This window comes from Gavialis gangeticus, unplaced genomic scaffold (assembly GCF_001723915.1).
Source record: "Gavialis gangeticus isolate Ggan-Ray unplaced genomic scaffold, GavGan_comp1, whole genome shotgun sequence".
In the NCBI taxonomy this organism is placed as follows: domain Eukaryota; kingdom Metazoa; phylum Chordata; order Crocodylia; family Gavialidae; genus Gavialis; species Gavialis gangeticus.
This window is the reverse complement of record NW_017729033.1, coordinates 5174694-5196700: the sequence shown is the minus strand read 5'-3', so window position 1 is coordinate 5196700 and position 22007 is coordinate 5174694. Positions and strand designations below refer to the sequence as shown.

Genomic DNA, 22007 nt, shown 5'->3' with positions numbered 1-22007 from the left:
CCCCTCATCCAAATCACTGATGAAGATGTTGAACAGGGCGGGCCCAAGGACCGAGCCCTGTGGGACCCCACTTCCCACGTCCTTCCAGGTCGAGAAGGACCCATCCACTACCACCCTCTGGGTGCGACTCTCTAACCAGTTGGCGACCCATTGGACTGTATGGGTGTCTACGCCACAGTCCCCCAGCTTCCTAATGAGAATGGGGTGAGAGACAGTATCAAAAGCCTTCCTGAAGTCTAGGAAAACTATATCCACTGCCACCCCTGCATCCAATGATTTAGTGACCTGGTCGTAAAAGGCCACCAGGTTGGTCTGACAGGACCTGCCGCTGATGAACCCGTGCTGGTTGCCCCTGAGCATGCCGTTCCCGAACAGAAGGGCAGCTCTATTATTCAGTTGGTATGATGTTCCTGGAGCAGAGGGTCTCAACTTCATTCAATTCCAAGCATCCCCTGGAAAATACCAGCCATAGCATTCATTTTTGGGAGGGGAGGGGTGTTGTTTGACTCTGGAAATACAGCAGAGCCATTCTCCCATTGCAAAGAACTCCACGACCACAACAGATCAGGATGTTTGGACATTACGAATTCCCCGTTGAAATCGCTTATGAATCATAAGTAGGTGTTTGCACACCTAACAGTGCTAATATTGTACAGCTCCTGACAGGCGCAGAGCTGTGGTTGAGAATCGCTGTATTGAAGTCACCTTTTTTACATCACAACATTAGACAGTTAATTGGGGGTCTGCAAGCTCTTTCACAAGATTTACTGGGATGCCTATAGGACTGTAATCCAACCAGACAAAGGGATTCTTTCCGCTTTTATTAAAGGTCATGTATTCCCAAAGAGAATACCCTTTTATTCTCTTTGGGAATACATGAGCCAGAGTAATAGGTAGGGTGGTTGCTTTATAAAGAAGAAAAAACTTCTCACAGACTCACAGAATATTAGGGTGGAAGGGAGCTCAGGAGGTCACACCCAGTCCAACCCCTTGCTCCAAGCAGGACCAGCCCCAACTCCATCATCCCAGCCAAGGCTTTGTCTATCCGGGTCTTAAAAACCTCCAAGGATGGAGACTCCACCACCTCTCTGGGTAACCTGCTCCAGTGCTTCACCAGCCTCCTAGTGAGAAAGTTTTTCCTAATATCCAACCTCAACTTCCCTTGCTGCAGCTTAAGCCCATTGCTCCTTGTCCTGTCATCTGCCCCCACTGAGAACAGCCCAGCTCCATCCTCTTTGCAGCCCCCCTGCAGGGAGGTGAAGGCTGCTAGTCAATCCCCCTCCGTCTTCTCTTGTGCAGACTCAATCAGCCCAGTTCCCTCGGCCTCTCTTCATAAGTCATGTTCCCAACCCCCATCCCATTTTTATTGCCCTCCAATTTATCCACATCCTTTCAATACTGCGGGGCCCAAAACTGGGTGCAGTAACTCGAGAGGGACTATTTTCTCGTGGTTAATTTTTACCTTCACCACAGATTTTCCACATTCTGCACTGGCAAATGGAAGATGATAATATTACATCTTTTACCCTTGACTAAAGCTTTCCTTCCTCCAAGCCCTGGTCAATCAGCTGGTAAACGCTGCAAGGCAGGAATTGCCTCTCTCTGTATTTGTGCACATCCAGGCAAAAGAGAACTCGGGTTTCAGCTGGGACTTGTAGGTGCCACCGAAAGAATAATATTGATAAGACAGTAAAGCTTGGAAGAAGTGGGTCTGAGTATACTAATTAGCTGGCAAAGTCTACAGCCATTTGAAGACAAGCGCCAGATAAGCAGCTGAACAGTTAACTGCACTGCGGCTATAAAAGTCTTGGTCTAACTGTGATTTAGTAGGTTAATCGTTAATGCCACAGTAACGAAGGGCTCTGTGCCAGCCCAGCTGTAAGGAGGCAATTGATCCACGGTCTCAGGGATCTAGCACAGCCTGACAAACCGAATGGATCTGCATCTGCTTCACCAAAAGCATGAGGTCTTTGTTTGATTTATAAATGAAGGCAGTTTGTCAAGAATATATGAAGATCAAAAAATCTCCCTCCCCGCCCCCATTCATGCTTGTCTTGTTCTCTGGTTTCATACAGACAAACTGAACATTTGCCACCGCGTGAAAACACCTGTTGACCCTATTTTTGTGGGACCTACCTAAACGCAACATTTGGGGCTTCCTCTGCTGTTTCTAAGCAGTAATTCACTGGAAATACAATTCCTAGGATGCTGATGGAGGCACAAAGTCTTCCAGCATGATGATACCACATAGAAATAGAAATGACAGACGACAAATGAAAATGGGCACGTCAGGAAAAACTGTACATCTTATGAAGATGAAGGACTTCAGGAAGATGAAGCACTTCAGCTTCCAGCCCAGGAGTCCTTCATCAGCCTTTCTCTACTATATTAAAGGAGATTTGACCACCTGGTATTGGCTTTATAAACCATTAAGTTACCTCTTCTTTCTCATTAAAGGAAAAAAACAAGCTAAGCTTAAGTCTCCCGCCGTCCGGCATTTGCTTTATCCCTTGAAGAGTTTCTTTTCTATGTCCCCCATAATATTTCAACATCCCTTTTAAAATGGATCACCAACATCACATCCAGAGCCACAGACACAGGTGAAAGCATAGCCTTACTGCTATTTCCAGCTTCCCTGAACCCTCAAGTCCCAATCTGGTGGGTTTTCTACCTTCAGACTCAACCTTTATTTTGCCTGTGACCCAAACCAATGAGAGTCAGACATGCTGATCCAAAGAGCAGCATGCTCAGGTTAAAAACAGATTTAATCCGGTGCTGATTGGTCTGGGATATATGACTCGCATCAAAACACACGAGGCTTAAATGGCAGTTAACTCTAATTAGCTGCGGTCGTTCCGAGGCAAAGTGTTAATTCGGATGCTTTGTGGGTACTTTACGTGGGGCAACGGGCTTGTATGTCTAGAAGGTCTGGGGTTTGCTGTGACACAAGACGCTCAAATCCGAATCCACATCATTGTGCAGTTGAAACAACGCTTCGAAGGAGACGACCGACCAAGTAAATGAGAACCAGAAAAATAAGCGCGTTGCAGATTCAAGCAGAAAAAACGGGCCAGGGTTTCTCTGTTTCTGAGCCTCTGCATCGCCGTGATCGAAGTATGCATCCCGCCACCAGAAATCCCCATCTGCTGTACTTCCAACCTGCCTGACAATGCACTCAAGCCTCTGTTCTCAGCCCCCCACGACCCAAGTCCAGACAGCACTCCTGGTCCATCCATAGCTCCTGAATGTTGAGCCGTTATCTTCTGCTTAGCTGCAATTCTCCAAGCAAATGCAAGCTGTGGATATGCAAGGAAGGCAGGAGTGGGCTAGCTCCCCCCTGCAAATTACCTGTGTGCGTTGCTACAAAGCCACGTCTCCTGCCAAAACAGTTCAATGCCTCGACAGCCCGAGTGATCCAACCCAGACCACTTCCACAAGTGGAGGTCTAACGAAAAGTGCAGCGCCAAAGCCCTTTGTGACGTGGTTAGTTTTGAGCTCAGAGCCAGGCCTTCCAGCTCTGTTTAGCAGCTCCTCAAAGAGAAAGGTCAAAGGCAGAGCGCAGGCGAGAGGCAGGATTTCCATATACAGCACTTGATTGAAAGTGTGCCTGTGTCGAGTGCTGCTTGGGATAGCTGAGCAGTGTCTTGCTGTTAGTATTGAATGGGCCGCTGCTTAATGGCAACTGACACTGAAAAATGAACAGGCGTACTTGAATTCGACTCCACCTGGATTTGACCATTTGAAGTCGGTCTGGAGTTCTCCAGTGCAGGGACTACACATGCCAGAATTAATCTACAACAATTGTGTAAACCAAAGTGTTCCTACGCCTCCTTAGCACGGGGGAAACCCGAGCACCAACATCACTTACGGCTCTGTGCCAGAGGGCGCCTATACACGTGCAATAACAGCACGTCAGAGCAGACTCGATTAATCGTGGTAATTATCCCGCTCCAGCAGACCCCAGCGTCATGTGTATCAGTGTCTGTGCTGACAAACGGCGGCAGGGGTGCTTCAACAAGCTTTAGTTAAAGTGCCCCTGCCGCCATTTTTCGGCGTGGGGACACGCCATTTTTCGGCACGGGAACGCTGATACACGTGACACTCTGGGAGCTTTAAATTAAAGCTTTAAATTAAAGCACCCCCCTCACCTCCTGCATGTGTATAAGTGCCCAAAGAGAGCCGAGGCTGGGAAATCAGACCCGCAGGCTGTGTCTACAAGAGACGATGACTGTATAATTGTTACTGAGCAGTCATTTAGTACTTGCATACCGAAGTACTAAATGCCTACGCAGTGACTGGTGCTACTGCGCAGTAGCGTCCCCGCATGGCTTCCTGGTGACGAGCTACAATGCAGTAAGCGTCTCGTGTAGACGTAGCCACAGTGTAGTTAATAAGACCGCATTGCCTCCTTCGGTGACTAGAACAAAAGAAAAAAAAGCATGTTATCAGAGACCTTGTCCTTTATACAGGACTGCTTGTTACAGGGGCGGGCAAGAAACAGCCAGGAGTTTATCAGACACCTTTCCAGTGTATTTCCAGACCAGTCCTGAAGCCTGAGCATTTTCATAGAGAACTGTGTGATTAAAAAACTATTCTGCAGACTGGTTTGGCAAGCGACACGCTGAAACTCCTGCTTCACAATCACCTCTCCCACCTGCACCAGGCTGGTCTGCTTGCAACATGCTCTCAAGCAGGGTCTCTGCACCTGCTCTGCTAGCAGCAATGAACCCAAATTTTTGCCTGGGTTCTGGTCACTATTTCCAGCCTTTTTTTTCATGTGGCTTTTTATCCAATAACTGTCTAATAGAAAATGCATAAGCAGTCTGGGTGTAGCACCAGTTTAGGCACCTAAGCGTTGATGCAATCCAAGAATGCAATGTGCTGAACTGAATGTGGGTGCTAATCAGTTGTGGGTTGCCGGGGACCTCGACAGGATATAGGCACCTTATTCCACTTTAGGGCTAGGTGACTGATCTGGATGTCGCCCCTCTTAGATTAGATATCAAAAGTGCGATGAGGTTATGGAGAGCAAAACCAGAAACAAGAGGTGAGTTTCTAAGCAACTTTCTCATGCCATCGGGTTTGCTTCCCTAGTCTATGTTTAAAGGATGTGTTCCAGCAAGCAAAATCTACCTGCATGGCACTGGACCCTGTTTAAACACCGTGCAGAAGAGCTGGGATACACTCTTTGCAGGTGACAAGGGAGCCTGAAACTCTGGGAATTAAATCCACGCAGCTTTTCACTAGAGCAGGGACCAGCCCCAGAATCTCATACTGCTATGGTCCTTCCCCATAAGCATTCCCTGGAGTTTCATCCAGGTAGTTTCATTTTTCCATGTGTTGCCTTAAATTACTATTGTTAAAAGATGTACAAATTCCCATCCCAGAGGTGGCAGAGTCACCACAGAAGACCTCCTGGATCTCTGTTGGGTACTGACTGTCTGCGGGATAGAGCGCAACAAATAGCACCGTCTGCCATAAGAAGCGTCCGAACAGAGCCAAAAAAATGATCCACAGATACCTGGCTTTGGGCAACAGCCCTTTGCTGGGTACAGCATCCTGTCAAGTCAGTCCGATACCTGCATTCATAATCTTTCCCCAAGTATCTTGAACCCAGTTGGAATAGTTAGTTGTCCCTCTATGACTGTGGCTGCCTGTAGCCTGGACACCGCCAAGAAATAAGCCTCAGCCACTAAAGCCCACTTTGTGGGTGACAACCTCAGAAATGCGGTGATGAGACGCCCTCACACCAGGCTTGAGACATGGGTTTCCAGAGCGCACAAGAGCAGTGGGCTTGGGCATACCGAGGTCCCACAGAGGAGTGGTTCTCAATCTGTCCGGATGGGGCAGAGACAACGCACACCCCATCCTATTTCGGACTTTTTGGGTCTAATTAAAAAAACAGAAAGCAGCAGCCAACGCTGCTGTTCTCAACCAGCCCAGATGGAAGCAGCCTGCCTGTCTGCCTTTTGCTTTTCAGCTATGTAAATCAAACCAGTTTGAGTCGATGGCATGGAGGGAGGTGCTGGCAAAGACCCCGTGGCCAAGGGTCAAGCAGGAAGGCAACTGTTCCAAGAGCAACATTTGCACGTGCTGCTGGGGAAGAGAAACACAGCCTGAAACGCAGCTCCTCTTCCTTTTTGCCTGGTAATGAGATGATTACAGCCTTTCACATGCCGAGAGGCAACGTTCCCATTACGGGGCCGTATCAGCTATTTACATAATAAGCAGCAGACAAAAAGATGAGATGGAAAAAAAGGCCGAATTGCAGCTCTGAGAGACTGAGTTATAACAAGAAGTGGGAACACATGGGATGCGTGCTCTACGGAGTGCCGGACCAGAGATGCTGCAAGAGCAAGAGCGAGGCCCAGCCTGACCCGGCTGGTGCAAGAATCCGCCCGAGACGCAGAGCAAAGGGATTTCCTGACTGCAATCGACCCCTGGTCCTTCTAGCCCGGGAACCCGCCCCACCAGCCAGCGACTGATACCAGCTGCGAGAAATCTTGTAATAGCTTATTTTTGTATTCTCTTCACACCTAGAAACCGCAAGTCTCCACCGCTTCCTGCACAAACACGGTGCCGAGAACCAGAAGTACTTACACTTCCAGCACAAGAGCCTAGAGATGGAGACACGCGGACACGGGGAAGCACAGGAACACAAATCGACCAAGGGTGGCTATCGTGGCAGGCAGAGGTATCGTCACGCTGGCAGCTGAGCTGTCGTCAAGCTTTTCAAAGGGCAGACTCGGTGGTAAGAACAGAATGAGTGGCAGCAGGGAGAAAGCACAGGGATCGTTTGAAAATATAGCAAGGCACGTGGAAGCTGGCATCATGAACTAATCAACAGCAACCATTCCCAGAAAAGTTTCCTTCCTATGTACCCAGTTGCCATTTACCCACTTCATAACCAGCACTCATTTTTGCAGTCCATATAGATGTCAGGTCTTTCCTGGACTCTTGCTAAGCTCTTTGCCTTAAAACAGAGTGGCAGAACTGCATCTACCTTCTCTATGGCAATCACTGTTGCATAAGCCTCTGCCAACCCCCCTCTTCAGTCTGCATTCGCCCCACGACTTGACTCGCCAGCTGTTTGCTACCCAGGTGCTGCCTCTCTCAGTGCTCAGGACAGCCCCATGCTACAGCATTGGCCAGGTCAGGGTCACTGGAAAACCAGCAAGACTAAGGACAGCAGAGGCACGGGGGACAGCAGGCAGATGGCACCGAATGAGTTGACACCGTCATCAAAATCGGAGGGTGACTTTTCAACCAGGAGGGCTTGGGTTATTTTAAGAGGAAGCCGCCCATGGTTCCTCCTCATCGCAGCCACCTAGACATGGAGTAAATGCTGCCTTCTTTACAGAAAGCATGCAAAGCAAAGCAAAGCAAAGCAGCTGTTGATAGAGCATGCTGTGGTACCCTGAGCAAACACTGGTCCTTCATCACGTGGCGCTGCCCAACAGCAGCTGGCTTGAAGGGACCCAGCATTCACCTGGCCCATTCAGTCCTAGCTCTTGATTGCCAGGTGCAGCCTGGCCTGGGCAGTGGGGATTAATACCCCTTGGACCACAGAAGCAGGCATTTATTACAAAACCTGCACTGAAGTGCCCGGGCACTAATCCACGGTGCTGCTTACAAAGCAGGTGGGGCCCGTGCCTTGGCATTGAGCAGGTGCCTCAGCAGTCCAGGGATGTTCAGGACCGTGGCTGGGAAGCTCAGGCCTGCGGCCCTGGCAGACAGCAGCTCTAAAGGGTTCTGGGAAGCATCGTAACACTCAGCACTTAATGGGGATGTCTTGTCCCAAGCCTTCTCGCAATCGGTGCTGGGCTCCTGGTTCTCGCTGACCCCCGAACAGGCAAGGTTACCAAGCTCTAATGTTCTGTCTAATTGCACAGAGGAGTTTTACAGCTAGGGTCTGTCAGGGCAAGTCCTGCTTGAAGGATTGGGTACAAAACAGTGATGGTCTAGGTCCGGGATGACCAACCTGTGCCATGGGCAGCCTGTGTGTGTGGCATGTGACAGACTGGGGAGGGAAGAGGCAGCACGGTGGCAGGTAGGGCAGGGAACAGAAAGCAGAGCAGCAGAGAAGGCAGAGAGCAGAAAACACGGCAGCAGGCCAGGCAGGGAAAGGGGACTGAAGTGGCACTGGGGAAGCGTGCGGGGCTCATTTGTGGCCAAAAGGTTGGTGCTCGCTGGTCTAGGTCGTATCACAGGAAACAGCCCACGTCTTACTGCAGACTCGGGCATCGGCTGCACCTGCTAAGCGGCAGCGCGGCACTGCTGGACAGTGACAGCAAGCTCTCAGCCCACATCCTCCAACTGCTGCTCTTCCTTCCTTCCATCCATCCAATCCCAGTACTCTCTCCAGGATTGCAACTGGGACCCTATCAGCACCGGTGTCACGCAGACACTGTAGCACTAGACTGGGAGTCAGAGCCCTGGGTTGCATGCCTCGTTCTCCGGTGTTAATGCAAATGAGAAACTTCTCCTCTCAGTGTCTCTCCTTCTTTTGTCTCTCTAAGCCGCGGGCTCTTCAGGGCAGGGCCTGTCTCTTGCGTGGTCGGCACGCTGAACCTCTCCCCTTCCTGGGAAGACTAAACAAGCCAGGCTTCACTCCTGCAAGGGCTAAGGGGTGGCTTTCAGTTACCTGCGCTCAGGGCGTTAATCACAGAAATCGCTCGGACACAAGCGGAGGGAATCCTTGGCGTTTTCCTGTCCTGCTCACCAGCACTAAGCCTGGGCCCAATCCAGCACCCCTGGGAAGGGATCTCAACTGCTGCTACAGACCTTGGCTCAGCCCCCTGGGACACCCTACCAGCTCTGAGTGCTCAGCTCACAGCATCAAACCCCCACCCCCAGTTCTTAAGGCAGGGGAAAAACATCCAGCAAAGCACTGCTGTGGCCTCGAACGGCTTCTGTAAGAGAACAGCCCAGCCCAGAGCACTGAACGGGGGAAGCACGATAGCAAAGGGATCCTTGTGCGAACCCCACTTCGCAGGAGCAAAGGTCTGCAGGGCTGAAGTCCTATAGGCATTTTATTCTAGGAGCCTCCTAAATGCTGGAGGGGAGCAACACTTTTCATGGGAAAAGGTTGCTGCCGAGATGGGCACCACAACCTATCTATGGTTCTCAATCTTAATAGACCCATGACACCCTTAGAAAATGCCAGCTCTTAGTTTTCATTTTCTTTCGGCAACAGAAAAATAATAGAGCAGTTCTTTCTGTCGCAAAGGACTCAGCAAGACCACCGCCATGGATTCCCATCTGGGTTGATCTCCTCTGACAACCTAACAGTGCTAATACTGTATGGCACCCTGCATCACCCTTGCCAGGATCTTGGGACTGGTTGAGAATCAGTGTTTTACAGTGGTGTGAATGAGCAGTACCCATGGCTGGGTCGAGGCAGGGGGACTCTACCACCAGCGGCTCCTGGGACAGATCCTTCTCCAGCTCTAGTGATGCCAATGAGAGCTGAGCCAGAGTCCGCAGGGATCCTGGGCTGCACTATTGCAGGCCAGATCTCTCTGTCAGCGCTCAAGTGAACATGGACACTGTCAGGCCAGATGGTAGCAGGTGGACCCCAGCGTGGGATTGACACCGACAGCTCTGCTGCAGTGTGGTGAGGATGCCCTGCTCTGCAGTCTCAATGCCCCTAATAATGGGGAAAAAAAAATACTCTTGGATCTCCCACTTAGGAGGGGACGGGCCCAAGGAGCACCTCCCACAAGCTCAGTGGAGTGGCACCAGTGTCAAACAGGTGCCATATCAGACACTTGGGCTTTTATTGACTAAGTGCTCGTCCCCTTTACACCTTCCCATCCTTTTTTGTGTCCTTATGACAAGGTTTTTAGCAGAATTTGCAGATTTGCTGGAATCTGAAAGGGCTGCGCTGTAAGCACTTCTCCTATAGCCTTGCACCTCCTTTACACCAGAGGAACCCAGAGCATCTCCAGTGAAATTGGAGCAAATGGACCCCCAAGCTAACCCCCCCATTTCCTCTTAATGTCGCCCAGAAAATCCTTCTGTGGTGGAGCCCAGAGCAAGGGCAGGAGATGACCTAGGTAGCGGCACCCCATCAGCCCACTGTCCCTTTGGCAGCCCATCTCTCCAACCTGAGCTAGCCACAATTCAAGCTGTGTCTGTAAGCAGTTGTCACCGCCCCTCTCCCCCCAACCTGTTTGGATGGGGGTCAAAGCCTGGGACATCCAGCCGCAGGGTAAACTCGATGACCCCAACAGTCTGTCCCAGGCAGCCAGCCTGCCAAGACACCTGCCACACACACGGGTTGGATCGCAAACGATGACAAGAGGCTTGCAATAATGACAGTATAACCTGGGAGGGGGTTTATAGATTTCATAGACATATGGGCTGGAAGGGACCTTGGGAGACCATCGAGTCCAGCCCCCTGCCCCAGGGGCAGGAAGTCAGCTGGGGTCAAAGGATCTCAGCAAGATAAGTGTTCAAACACTTCTTTAAGGAGTCCACTGTATAGATGCTTTCTGGTACGCGAACCTTCAAGGCCCATGGTTTTCGCCCCTAAAAACCCTAATATGGGCCCTATTTGGGGGCACAAATAGTGAGAAACTTTCTTAAAATGAAGAGCGGGATTCTCGGGGCATCTGACAAATGCTACTGCACAGCTCGCTGAGTTGCGAGACAGGGCGACCCGTGGCCTCCTGGCAGAGCACGCGGTGGCAGTGCCATAGATGAGCGACACGTCGCTATTGAACAGCCCTTGCCTGCAATGTTGAAGAACAGGTTAGATAAGCCTTAAAGGTCAGATTCCCCGTTATGATCGGGCCCTCGGTGCCTCACAGGCAGCACAAAGGAGCCGGATGCTGGCTGCAAACAGGCAGTGGAAAATTCCCCTGGAAGAGGGACTCTGTGCTGACGCAAGCCTGCCCGAATCTGCTTCTGAGCCACCCGCTTCCACCATCTCCCACCCCGCAGTGTCGGGGGCACCGGGAGCTTCACCCTGTGCATTGCCCACTACGCTAGGGTCTTCCAGAACCCACTGCCATGATAAAGCATCCTAGGGGCTGCCCTAAATTACACCAGAGATCAGATTAAAGGCCAGATCCCTGCTATTACCCCAGGCTGTGATACCACAACCTGTCCTCTTTTCCATGCCAGGCAGAGCCGAGCTGCGAGGGAAATGCTCACCCAACACCTCCCACGAGGAGTTAGTCTCCTGTCCTGCCTTCTGACTCGCAGGGTCAGGGAGCAAACTGAACTTTGCTGGCCACAGTACCCGACCGCCACGTACCGTCCTTCCCCACCCAGATCCTACCGGTACCACTCTGCTTCCCGGAGACTTGACGGACGCACATACGGCACGCCAGGCAGAAAGGCCACGGGGTCGTCCCACGTGGCCAGCCCTGGGCTGCGGCATCCCTCCCCATCCAAACGCGTTTGTGATGTGTCACAGCCACATGCACAGCTGGGAATTGCTTTGCTCCCAGATGTGTCAAGCCTGTAGCTGGGTTTAAACAACCCGAATGCTCAGGGTGTTTGGACGTAGGCCTCTGGTTGCTGTCTGAGGAGGGGCTGGGCAGCTCCCATGAGCTGAGGATCCTACAGGGTCAGGCCTTACATTTTCCTCTGCTCTGGGGCTTGCTTTAGGCCCCTTGCCCAGCACCTGCTGACAGGCCCTTCTCTGCCCCCAGTTAGATAATATAAGCCTCTGATGCCATGGGGGATCCCAGGCTTGAGATGCAGACAGGACAGCACCATCATCCACTTCCCCAAAACGGTGCTGATCCCTGCGCTAGGTGCTGTACAAACAGAGGAGCAGCAGCTGATCCTAATGCTCCTGGGGGCTTAAACTGGCTGGGGACTTGCCTTCAGCTCACCCATGCGACCGCAAGACACTGAAGGCAACAAATGGCCTGGAATTGCCCTAGTCCTGTGGCTTCCACGTGGGTTTTGCATTCCCCAAAAGGACGGCTTTGGGTGGCAAGGCCGCATCTGACTGTTAAACCCGGGAGGGAGCCACGAAACAGTGGACGGGCCAGGTTCTCAGCTGGTGTGAAAGGGGGCAAACTCTCCTGTCTGGCTGCACCTGAGGCCAAAAACAGACTAGCCCCCTTCCTCCCCCAGACAACTGGCAAGAAGGCAACGCCACCGCCAGGCTCCGAAACATTTGCGTGGGAAAGGGTGGGGGACGGGACAAAAAAAGCCCATGAAGGCTGTTTACAAACCCTGCCCGCTTTCAAGTGGACCTGCCGTGCCCTCTCATACCAGCGCATTAATGACTCCCGATTGTGAATCCACCTGAGATTTATAATTAACTCGGTAGGAGGAATTTCAAGGGCAGGCATACAGTACCCACTTTGAGCACTTTTGCTGGCACTGGAAGTAGGCTAGTTATCCATTTCCCTTTTGCCGCTCCCTGCATGGGAGAGGCCTGGCTGGACGATTAGGCCAGTTCTCTGCTGCTTTACCAGTCCGGCTGTCGTAAATATTATACCTTTGCATTGTTTGTATGGGGATCGGCTCCAGGACACGGACCAGCAGCCCATTGTGTTAAGTGCTGTGCAAATGAACGAAGGTGAGATGAAGGCATTTGTGTGGGAGGAAGACTGAAGCAGTGACCCCCACTTGAGGGCAAAGCTAATCCCAGCATAGCTCCCTGGGCTTTGCTGTTCTGACCGTGGATTGCTCACATATCTTTCACCGATTGCTCACATATCTAATGCTAGGAGGGACGACAAGCACACTGCAAACTAAGGCAAGACCCAGGGAGCCTTAACTCAGTCTTGTTCAATGCCTGCAAGCTGAAGTGCCCCACGGTACTTTCCTGCAAATTAACTTCTCTACGGCAATTGGGTAGTGTTAGCATGCACTAGCCATGCGAGAGCCAGAGCTTGTCCAACTGCATCCCAACCATGCAGTTGGTCCAATAAAAGATATCACCCCCCCCAAAAGTCCTCTTCGCCTGTGGGAAGTCAAACAGTTTTGCTCCCCAAAACACCACTCCCACATCCCAGAGGCAGTCCCTGCTTCTCCCTTTGCTGTTGGAGCTCAAGAGGATTCCCCGCTCGCCGCCCAGGCCCTCTGCATGAGGTAGAGTAGCTCTGAGTCTCAACTAGCAGAGGGCAAGGGGGGACTTGCACGCTGCCAGGTCATTGCCGTGCAAACTCCCCCCCAACACCCCCCACCACCTCTCCGAAGCAGTCAGCTAGGGGGTGGAAAGCCAGCGCCAGCGCACGGCACCACCGAACAAACAATACAGGCACGAAAGGCAAATAAAAGACGGCACGACGATCATGCCTACACTTCTAGCTGCCTTTGACGCAGGCACTGGGGGTCTGCACAAGCAGCTTTTGGAAGGAAGGAATTAAGTGTGGGGGGGCACAGCTTTGCTGCAAACAGCGCAGGAAGCCAGTGGCTAATCCTGGCATAATTTTGCTTGCTCGGACCCCCTGCCTGGCTGCATAGATGCTCTCCCTGCGTGCTGGGCTGTTATAACTCCCTGCACCCAGGGCCATGCTCCCGGACCAGCATGGGCTCTTGCAAAGAAGCACCTTTGCTGCGCCATCCCCAGCCTGGAGCAGACACGGCTTTTGGGGACGAGGAGCCAGGTGGCCATTACCTCTGGGATCCAGAGCCCTTCCTCCCATGCTCTGCTTGCAGGGCTGCGGGGTGGCTTCTACCTGCTCCCTGCCTGCAGGGACTGGCAGAAATACTTGCTGTAAACAAGAAATCACCTGTTGCCAGTAGTGCAGGCAGAGCTGCACCTCTGCAGGCCTGATTGGCTAAAGCCAGCAGGCTCTTCACGCCCTGAAGTCCCATTAACTCTTTCCTGGCAGGCAGAAAGCTTGCAAAGCCAAGGTAAAATCCTGCTTACTACAGCCCAGGTACATCGCGTCCCCCCGGCCTTCGCTCCTGCACTGGAGAATCACAGCCCCATAGGAAAACAGGGCTCAGGAAGTCACCTAGTGCAACCCCCTGCTCAAGGCAGGACCAGCTCAGCCACGTCTCTGTCTAACCTCCTCTAAAACGCTTCCAAGGATGGAGATTTCACAACTTCACCTGTTGCAGTGCTGGACCACCCTCAGAGCGAGAACTTTTTTCTTAACACCCAGCCTAGGTTTCCCTTGCTGCAGTTTTGTCGCATTCCCCTGCGGCCTGTCACAGTGGTTCTCGACTTTTTGAAACACAAGGCAACCCCTCCATAACCTTTCTGAATTTAGTGGCACCCCATCCTCCCTCATTTCAAGGGCGCAGCCACTTTTTAATGATGGACAGAAAAAAAATAGAGCAATTCTCATGCTGCAAAGAACTCAGAAAGACCGAATGCTTTGGACACTCTGGTTGCCTATTTGAAATCCCTGGGTTTATCGTGTGCATCACGTGTAGGTGTTTGCAGATCTAACAATGCTAATATACCGTGGCACCCCACAGCCCTTTAAAAAGGATCATACAGCACCCGGGTCTATCACCACCCTCAATGTAACCAGCCACCTGTTACAAATTGGCAGACTGTCATGGCATCTCTGCTCGCTCTTCTGTTCTCTTCTCCAGGCTTAATAACACCAGCTCTCCCAACCTTTCCTTGTAAGTCCTGTTTCCCAAACCTCTGATCATTTTTTTGCTTTTTGCTCGACTCCTCCCAAATTTCCACATCTTTCCACAAGCACGGTGCCCAAAACTGGGTGCAGTATTCCAAGGGAGGCTAAATAGGATGGAAAAATCACTTCCCCTGATCTGGAAGTGACACTTCTGTTAATTCACCCCTGGATGCTATTCACACTTCTATTTGCCACAATACTACTCTCTTGACTTGCCGTCTACCAGACCCCTGGGTTTCTTGTTGCAGGACTGCAACCCTAGACAGTTCCCCAGTTTGCATTTGTGCACTGGACTGTTTTGTACCCAAGTGCAGGATTATTAACTTGCCCTTATGGAATTTCACCCCATTTAATTCAGACAGTTTCTCTGAATTATCAAGGGCATTTTTAATCCTACCCTCCAAAGTGTCTGCTATCACACCCCGTGTGGTATCCTCTGCAAATTTACTGGATGTGCATTCAGTCCTATCCTCTCATTCATAATGAACATGCTGAACAGTGCCAGACCCAGAGAAGACCCCTGGAGAAACCCACTTCGATACCACCAGTTTGATATCGAGCCCTTGATGACTACTTTCTGAGCACAATAATGTACCCAACCTCACGGTAGCATCCTCTAGACTATTTCTTTAGCTTACTAATGAACAGACAGCGTTTAAAGACCTGCTAAGGTGCATTGCATCTACCACTCTCCTACCCTGCGCAGAACCTGGTCACAGCAGGGAACCAGGTTGGGTCATGATTTTGTTGTTTAGTCTCTTCCCTACAAATACAATAAAAAATCCTGGAGAAGAACAAAGGTCGGGATTTTCAAGTGTGAGTTTGGGTGCCTCAGCTCTGGGGAACTTCATTAGAGACCCCTTGGAGAAAAAAAGAAGAGGTCTCTTTTTCAGAAAGCACCTGTCTTTTGGGAGCCAAACACCCACATCCACGAGGCACTTCTGAAAGGCCTGGTCTAAAGCCCCATAAGTAATTGCTCAAGCAGAAGCTTCATATCACCCCCCAACCAACACCCACATCCTATAACTGCCACCCCTAAGTATTACGATACCGTGCGCGGCATCTCCCATACAAAATGCATTCTGCAATGCTTTCTAGGAGTTATATAGCATGCATGTGAGCGACTGATACCATTCCTATAAATATATGCCAGTGGTAAGATCATTGGAAAGGGCTGACCAATTTTGGGTCACTCATCGATGGTTAAAATCAAAGTGTAATTACTTAGTTTGGCAAAAGATTTGCCTTGAATCTGAAATGACTGCTGACTTTGTAAGGACTTCAGCAACGGAGCTTTTTAACACCCGCGGGTTTAACTTTCATACCTGCAGTTCTCGATTTGGGCATTTATATTTATAGGGAGGCACCACTTTAAGGCCTGATTTAGAATCAGAAAAATCTATAACATCCTACGATTTTCTTTAACTCATAACTCTTCTTCTTCTTTTTATTTTTTGAAGTGCACTGAGATCTGGAAAAGAAGCCAAGCCTGACATCTGGAGAATGCTGTATCTTCAAATAATATTTAATATATAAATATACCTTTAAATATATTCAAAATTTAAATATATTCAAAACCGTGCCAACAATTTAGTGGCTAGTTTCTGAACAGATGTCGACCAAACAAAGAACATTTCAATCTCAGAAGAACTTGGTGGAGGAAGTTAGATGCAACTAAGGAAAGAGCTAACACCAGACCGAGAACTTGGTATTGGCCACTACGGCAACTTTCCTTTTTCAGCCTGACTCCAGGCTAATGACAGCATTTCGTTTAACCTGTCTGAGATGATGTAGAAACAGGTGCCATTTTTCAAGAAGTGCGATATCCTTTACCCTTCACAAGGAAGTTTGCTGGAACAGAGGGACTGAGTTCCTGTATTTTTTTTAAAAACACCAGAACAGGCCAGTCTTGGATTGCGGCCGGGTAGTACTTTAACGCATGGGTTTCCCTTCTGGGACCTAATGAGATAGAGACATGGATGGAGGAGAACGGGGAAGGAGTCTTTGACCATGGAGGAGACAAACCCCCCCCAAGAGACCCCATCACTGCTTGCAGTGACAGATACAGAAGATGCTGGCAGATGCATCGAGCCATTGCCTACTTCCCGGAAGCATAGCAGTCCTGGCAGCAAATGGTGCGGGGTCGGGGTTTGCACAAGGATGCTAATTATGTGAAAATTTAATGAGATGAAAACACAGCAGCTTTCCCTTGTGTTTTCACTGGCTCTGACAGTGCTATGGCATCCGGGCCAGCCCCATATCCCTCCCACATGGAGGGTGTGAGATGCTTTAGTATCTCCACTCATTTGGCTGTGTAGACTCTCCCAGGACCTATAAAGCCAGACAAGGAATGAACACAGAACAGCTACCCCAGCGCCAGATCCATTAGTCAGTGCCATGTTTTATTGACCTGCAACCTGCGCGTGGTAGAGGGAAGCGGTTCACAAGCTCCCCTGCTAAGGTGGGAGCAACATCTGCCACAGCAGCTCTCTGGGGTGGCAGTAAGCAGGACACTTTTCTCTCTCAGTATTTAGTCCAAGAGGTAAATCCAGGGTCAGTCCCCATTTATCTTCCTGAATAAAACATAGAGAGGTAAATATAGCCTGTGTCTTGGAGACGCGCTGCAGAGGAACCCCTAGTGACACCGTGGGCTCAGCTCTCACGCGCTGGGTGGAGGATGCCCGGATGGCAGGACAGCATGTCACCATGCAGACATGGCTGCAGGGGCTGAGTGCCTTCCCTGATGGCTTAATCCAGACCATGCTACACAGACATGCTGGGCAGCAGAGACAGACAGTCTGGGAGGTAGAGAGCCAGCAAGGACAACAGACTCAGTCCATGTCTGGCAGCTTCAATAAAGCTCCTTCTTTATATTCAGGGCAGCTGAGTCCTGCCTCTTCTCCGCACCGCAAGGATGGCAGTGCTGACAGCTCAGCGCATGAGCTGAGACTCACCCGGCACGCAGCAAAGCCTGGACATGAGTCTGTCTGTTTAGACAGATCATGGACGCCTAGGGCTTCTGCAGACGTGCTTCGGTGCCGTTTTGGTCGCATCCTTTTGGGTCGGTCAACATTGTGACAGCAGAGAAATTGGTTGCCGTGCCATGAGAGCAGGCCCTACCCACCCACTCTGTGTGCGTTGATCCAGAAATGAGGTGGCGCGGATGCTGAGGGACACCTCCAGCACTGGGCCCAAGGCTCGGGTTCTGTACTTTGGGGGGGCCCCGTAAGCCCATTTCTGGGGTGATGCGTGCCGAGCAGAACTGGGCTTATTCTTTCAGCAGCGGGAGAGGTGTAGGCATACCCTGCGTGCCAAGATACTGACCCTGCTTATCACCTGCTTGCCCATCACTGCTTTCTAGCTGCGCTGCACCATGGCCAAAGTCATCCCATCAGTAGCTCTTGTCTCATATCAGCAGCCATCCAGATGTGAGCGCAGGAAGATGGGACGTGACCTAGCTGTGTAGTGCTGCTGGGCCTACCAAGACCAGACAAGCTTCTGCTTTCCAAGACTGGGAAAGCAAAGGATGCGCTTGCTGCTTGGTTGTGATGGAGTGTCTTCAGGACCGAGGCGTGGGACACCTGGGGTTACAGCACTTTTTTGGCTGGAGACTTACCTCTAGTGTCTGGGTCCAGATGGTAGAAAGAGAGAGCTGGAAGGGCCCCCAGGAGGTCACCTAGTCCAGCTCCTGGCTTGAAGCAGGGTAACCCCAGTCCAAGCCACTCCAGACCAGTGTTTGTTGAACCCAGTGGTGCTCAGTGGCATGGGACCAGATCCTGAGCTGGATCCAGCTGCCGAGTGACCTTGCACACTGGCACAATCCGGTGTGCGGGCTCATGTCACCCAGCCCACGGGCTCCCCGAAGGTCTGAAAATCTGGCAGCAGGGGAACCGTGGCAGGGTTAATAGCTGCAACCCTGGGAGCAGTTCACACCGCTGCTGCTCTCTCCTTGCCCGATTTCCAGACCTGCGTGTGTGACAGCTCTGCAGGCTGGATCCAGCCCGGGGGCCAAAGGTTGAGCACAGCCTACTCTTAGAAACTCCCAAGGATGGGGTGTCTACAACCTCTCTGGGCAACCAAATCCAGCGAGGGGAGCTACTGCCTGTTAAGCCCTTTCCAACCTACATGGGATCCAATATTCCTCTTCACTCCCTGCGCTTCCTGATATCCTGTGGGATGATGTTGTGCAGTTGGTGCTGGTCCAGATTCATTCCTGCTGGGAGCCACCAACCATGCACTGGGACATCCACCAGGACCATCCACCACGCCAGCATTACTAAAGCACAGCAGCTCCCCGAATCTCTACCTGCCCCTGCTGTGCCTCCATGCTGAAGGCAAGGGGTGGCACGGGAGCAAGGTATGGGGGTGCTATGCCAGCTAGAGGCTGCATTGTGCTGGCAGCAAGATGCAGCTGGACCATCTAACCTGCTGGGCTGTGCCCCAGCTGTGGCTGCCTCCCAGGGGTGAATGAAGGCACATCTGTGATGATGAATAACAGGCAGATGAGATGGGAAAATACTGCTGTCGCACTCTCTCAAAGGCACCTATTACCAGTCTTTCTAAGCATGAAGCACAGCTAATTAATCAGAACTAAAACCACACTCCCATGTCCTTGTCTTTTGGCCTTCCCAAGTTGCAGAAAGTTATTCTTCTTCTTGCTTTCTCCCACTTCTTGCTGACCTACCTCCCAGACCCCGTTGTGCTCTGGCTACTGGGAAGATCTTTGTACTGGGGGAAGGCCTCGCTACCAGGGGTCTCACAGAAGCTCAGAAGAGTCACAGAAGCCTCCTTCAGCAAGAGGTTTCATCCGCTGGGGATGCAAAGACTAAAAGACCCCTCTGGGAGGCCAGACAGATCTTGAGGATTGTTAGCTAAGTCCATTTCTACCCATCAAGGGGAACCAATGTAGTCAGAAAAGCCATAAGACCAAAAGAGATGCTACCTTACCTGGGGTCAATCTCCCTTCTCTCTAGTGGCATGGAGCAGAAGCTGAATTTTTATGCAGGTCTAGACTGACCTGTCTCCTGCCTGTCTTCCCCTACAGCTTCCAGTCTTGCGAAGTCCTATCTTGGAGATGACTATCATGTTAAATACCCACTCTGGACCTATTCTGTATGAATTTGTCCAGTCCTCATTTGAACCGAATTAAATTACCAGCCTCTATAATACCCTGTGGCAGTGAGTTCCACAGGGGAATCGCACGCTGTGTGAAAAAGAATGACCTCCTCTTGAATTCAAACCTGCTTCCTAATACTTTTAGTGTAGCTCAAGTGTATTGTGTGCGTGATCACAACAAATGGAAAAAATCATCACATCAGGCCTCATTAACATTGGTGGAAGACGATGATGAAGATGACAACAAGGCTGTAGTAAAAGGAGGATGCAAGATGGGTAAATGAGAATGAGCTCAAGGAAATGTAAGGGTCTTTATGCAGTTGAAGTAATCCATGAAAGAAAGGGGCCAGAAGGTATCAATCATACTACATAAGATTCCCTCGGGCTCGCTCTTCATTTAGTGCTTAAGAGCTCAGATTTTGAAAGAAGCTACGACGACTTTGTATGTTGTAGAGACACGAGGGAACTCCAAAGCCTCGGTCACATTCAAACCCTGACCCTATGCACATCAATCTTGCTGTCAAGCAGGAGGATTTCCACTTCAGAGCCAGGGGGATCCCCAGCCCATCACGAAGGAGTGTAGGATCCTGCTATCAGAGGAGCTACGGACGCGCTGCATGTCCAGGCTTATCACAAACTGGACTGCAAAGCCGGGAAACGGCGAAGGCCGAGCGGAGCCAGCTTACACAGAAGGAGCTGCCAGTTGAGACTGAGCTTGTCCCCTTCCTCGGGAGCTCTGTGAATCGTAACAGAGGAAGCGGACACAGAAACCACTCTGGGGAAACCTTTTCCCCCTTGTCCAGCAAAGGTCATGATGATCTGACCTCATGAGTTGGTGGACACGCTGCATACTCAGCACCCGATGCATGCCGGGCTGCCCCATGGCCCCTTCCCGCGGCTGCCCCCAACAGCCTTGCTCAGCCCCTGCCTCCCCATCACCATGCAGCTTTAAGATCAAACAACTCCACCTCCTCCTCGCCAGCTCAGCTTACACAGACCGGGTTCAGGGAGAGGATTCTTGCAGCGGCGCGCTGACCCGGGAAGGGATTTGAACCTGCAGCGTGCAGATGCCAGCTACCAAAAAGCAAGCGGCGCCGAGCCGAGCCGTGTTGTCGCGTAAGCTTTCTGAGAGCAGCCTCCGCGCTGCGGTGGAATATAAATAGCAGCTTCTCTGCAGTCAAGCGGTTTTAATTGCAGTGTTTGAATTATACAAGATTGCTGTTTTTTTCCTTTTTGAAAAAAAAAAAAAAAGCAACTTGCAAGCAATTTTCTTTCCAAGAGGCAGTCAGGTGCATCGTCTCCTCTTGCTGGGGTGGTGGTTCACCAAAGCATCACCTGGGAAGCCGGAGCCCCTGCCAAGCCAGACCCAAAAGCCCTTAAGAAAGAAGGCTTTTACCTTCCCCCTCACCCAACCCATTAGGTCATCCCTCGAAGCCAGGAGGCAACGAGGCATGTAGTTACCCAGTACTTAAATTCAAGGGACTGCACCTGCTGCTCTACAGTGCTAATGGGGAGTTACCGCTGGGTAACGGGGACCATACACCCAGCCAGCAGCATGAGGAGGAGGCTAAACAGCCTCTAGACTTGGGGCCTGGGTTGTCTTCAATTCTTGCTCTCTGTGCAGGCTAAATCCTACCAGGCGCTGAGCACTCAGCTCCTTGTCCAGCAAAGCCCTCATATTTCACTTGATTGGACTAGTGCCATGGACTTGATAGGGCTGTGGATCAGACTGTAATTTGGGGTTAAGAACCAATTCTCCGCTTTCCGCCTGCCTGTCTGATGGAGACATTGAAGACACGCTCGTCCCATGAGCCCCTTCTCACAAACCGTGAGCCAAGCCTCTGTGCAGCGAGGGAGAGGATTGTGGTTACGAAGTCTGCACTTTCTGGCTCTAAAATGCGTTGGAGGCAGAGGTATTAAAACCCAAGAAGATATGCAACATTTCACTCTGCTTCCAGCCAGAAGCAACAGAGCTCTCCCAAGACACCAGCCCAACACAGCAGACTTCATAGTTTCATAGCTGGCTGGGTCAGAAGGGACCTGAGCAGATCATCAAGTCCGACCCCCTGCCATGGCAGGAAAGAGTACTGGAGTCAAATGACCCCAGCAAGGTGATTGTCCAGCCTTGTCTTGAAGCCCCCCAGGGTAGGAGCCAGCACCACTTTGCTTGGAAGTTGGTCCCAGATCCTAGCCGCCCTGACTGAAGTCGTGCCTCCTGATATCTAGTCTAAATCTCCCCTCTGCTAGCTTGTGACCGTTATTCCTGGTCACTCCTGGCAGTGCTCGGGGGAACAGGGACTCCCCCAATGCCTGCTGGTCCCC

The 22007-nt window shown here is 51.1% G+C and overlaps 1 protein-coding gene across 8 annotated transcripts in view; it reads right to left on the bottom strand.

Annotated features, from left to right (window-relative positions):
• The window catches only part of LZTS3 (leucine zipper tumor suppressor family member 3), a 142886-nt gene that overhangs the window by 31554 nt on the left and 89325 nt on the right, over window positions 1-22007 (bottom strand). For 2 of the 8 annotated variants that reach the window (XM_019526070.1, XM_019526076.1), the window contains exon 1: window positions 13592-13669. The exons of 2 other annotated variants lie outside the window; for them this stretch is intronic. Coding sequence is in view for 1 of the 6 variants with exons in the window: in XM_019526069.1 (XP_019381614.1) it covers window positions 13592-13791 (200 nt within the window). In the remaining 5 variants the exon portion in view is untranslated. Of the gene's footprint in view, window positions 1-2136; window positions 3562-13591; window positions 13849-22007 lie in introns of those variants that run through there. 4 more of the 8 variants (XM_019526069.1, XM_019526074.1, XM_019526071.1 and 1 more) reach the window with 4 other exon arrangements.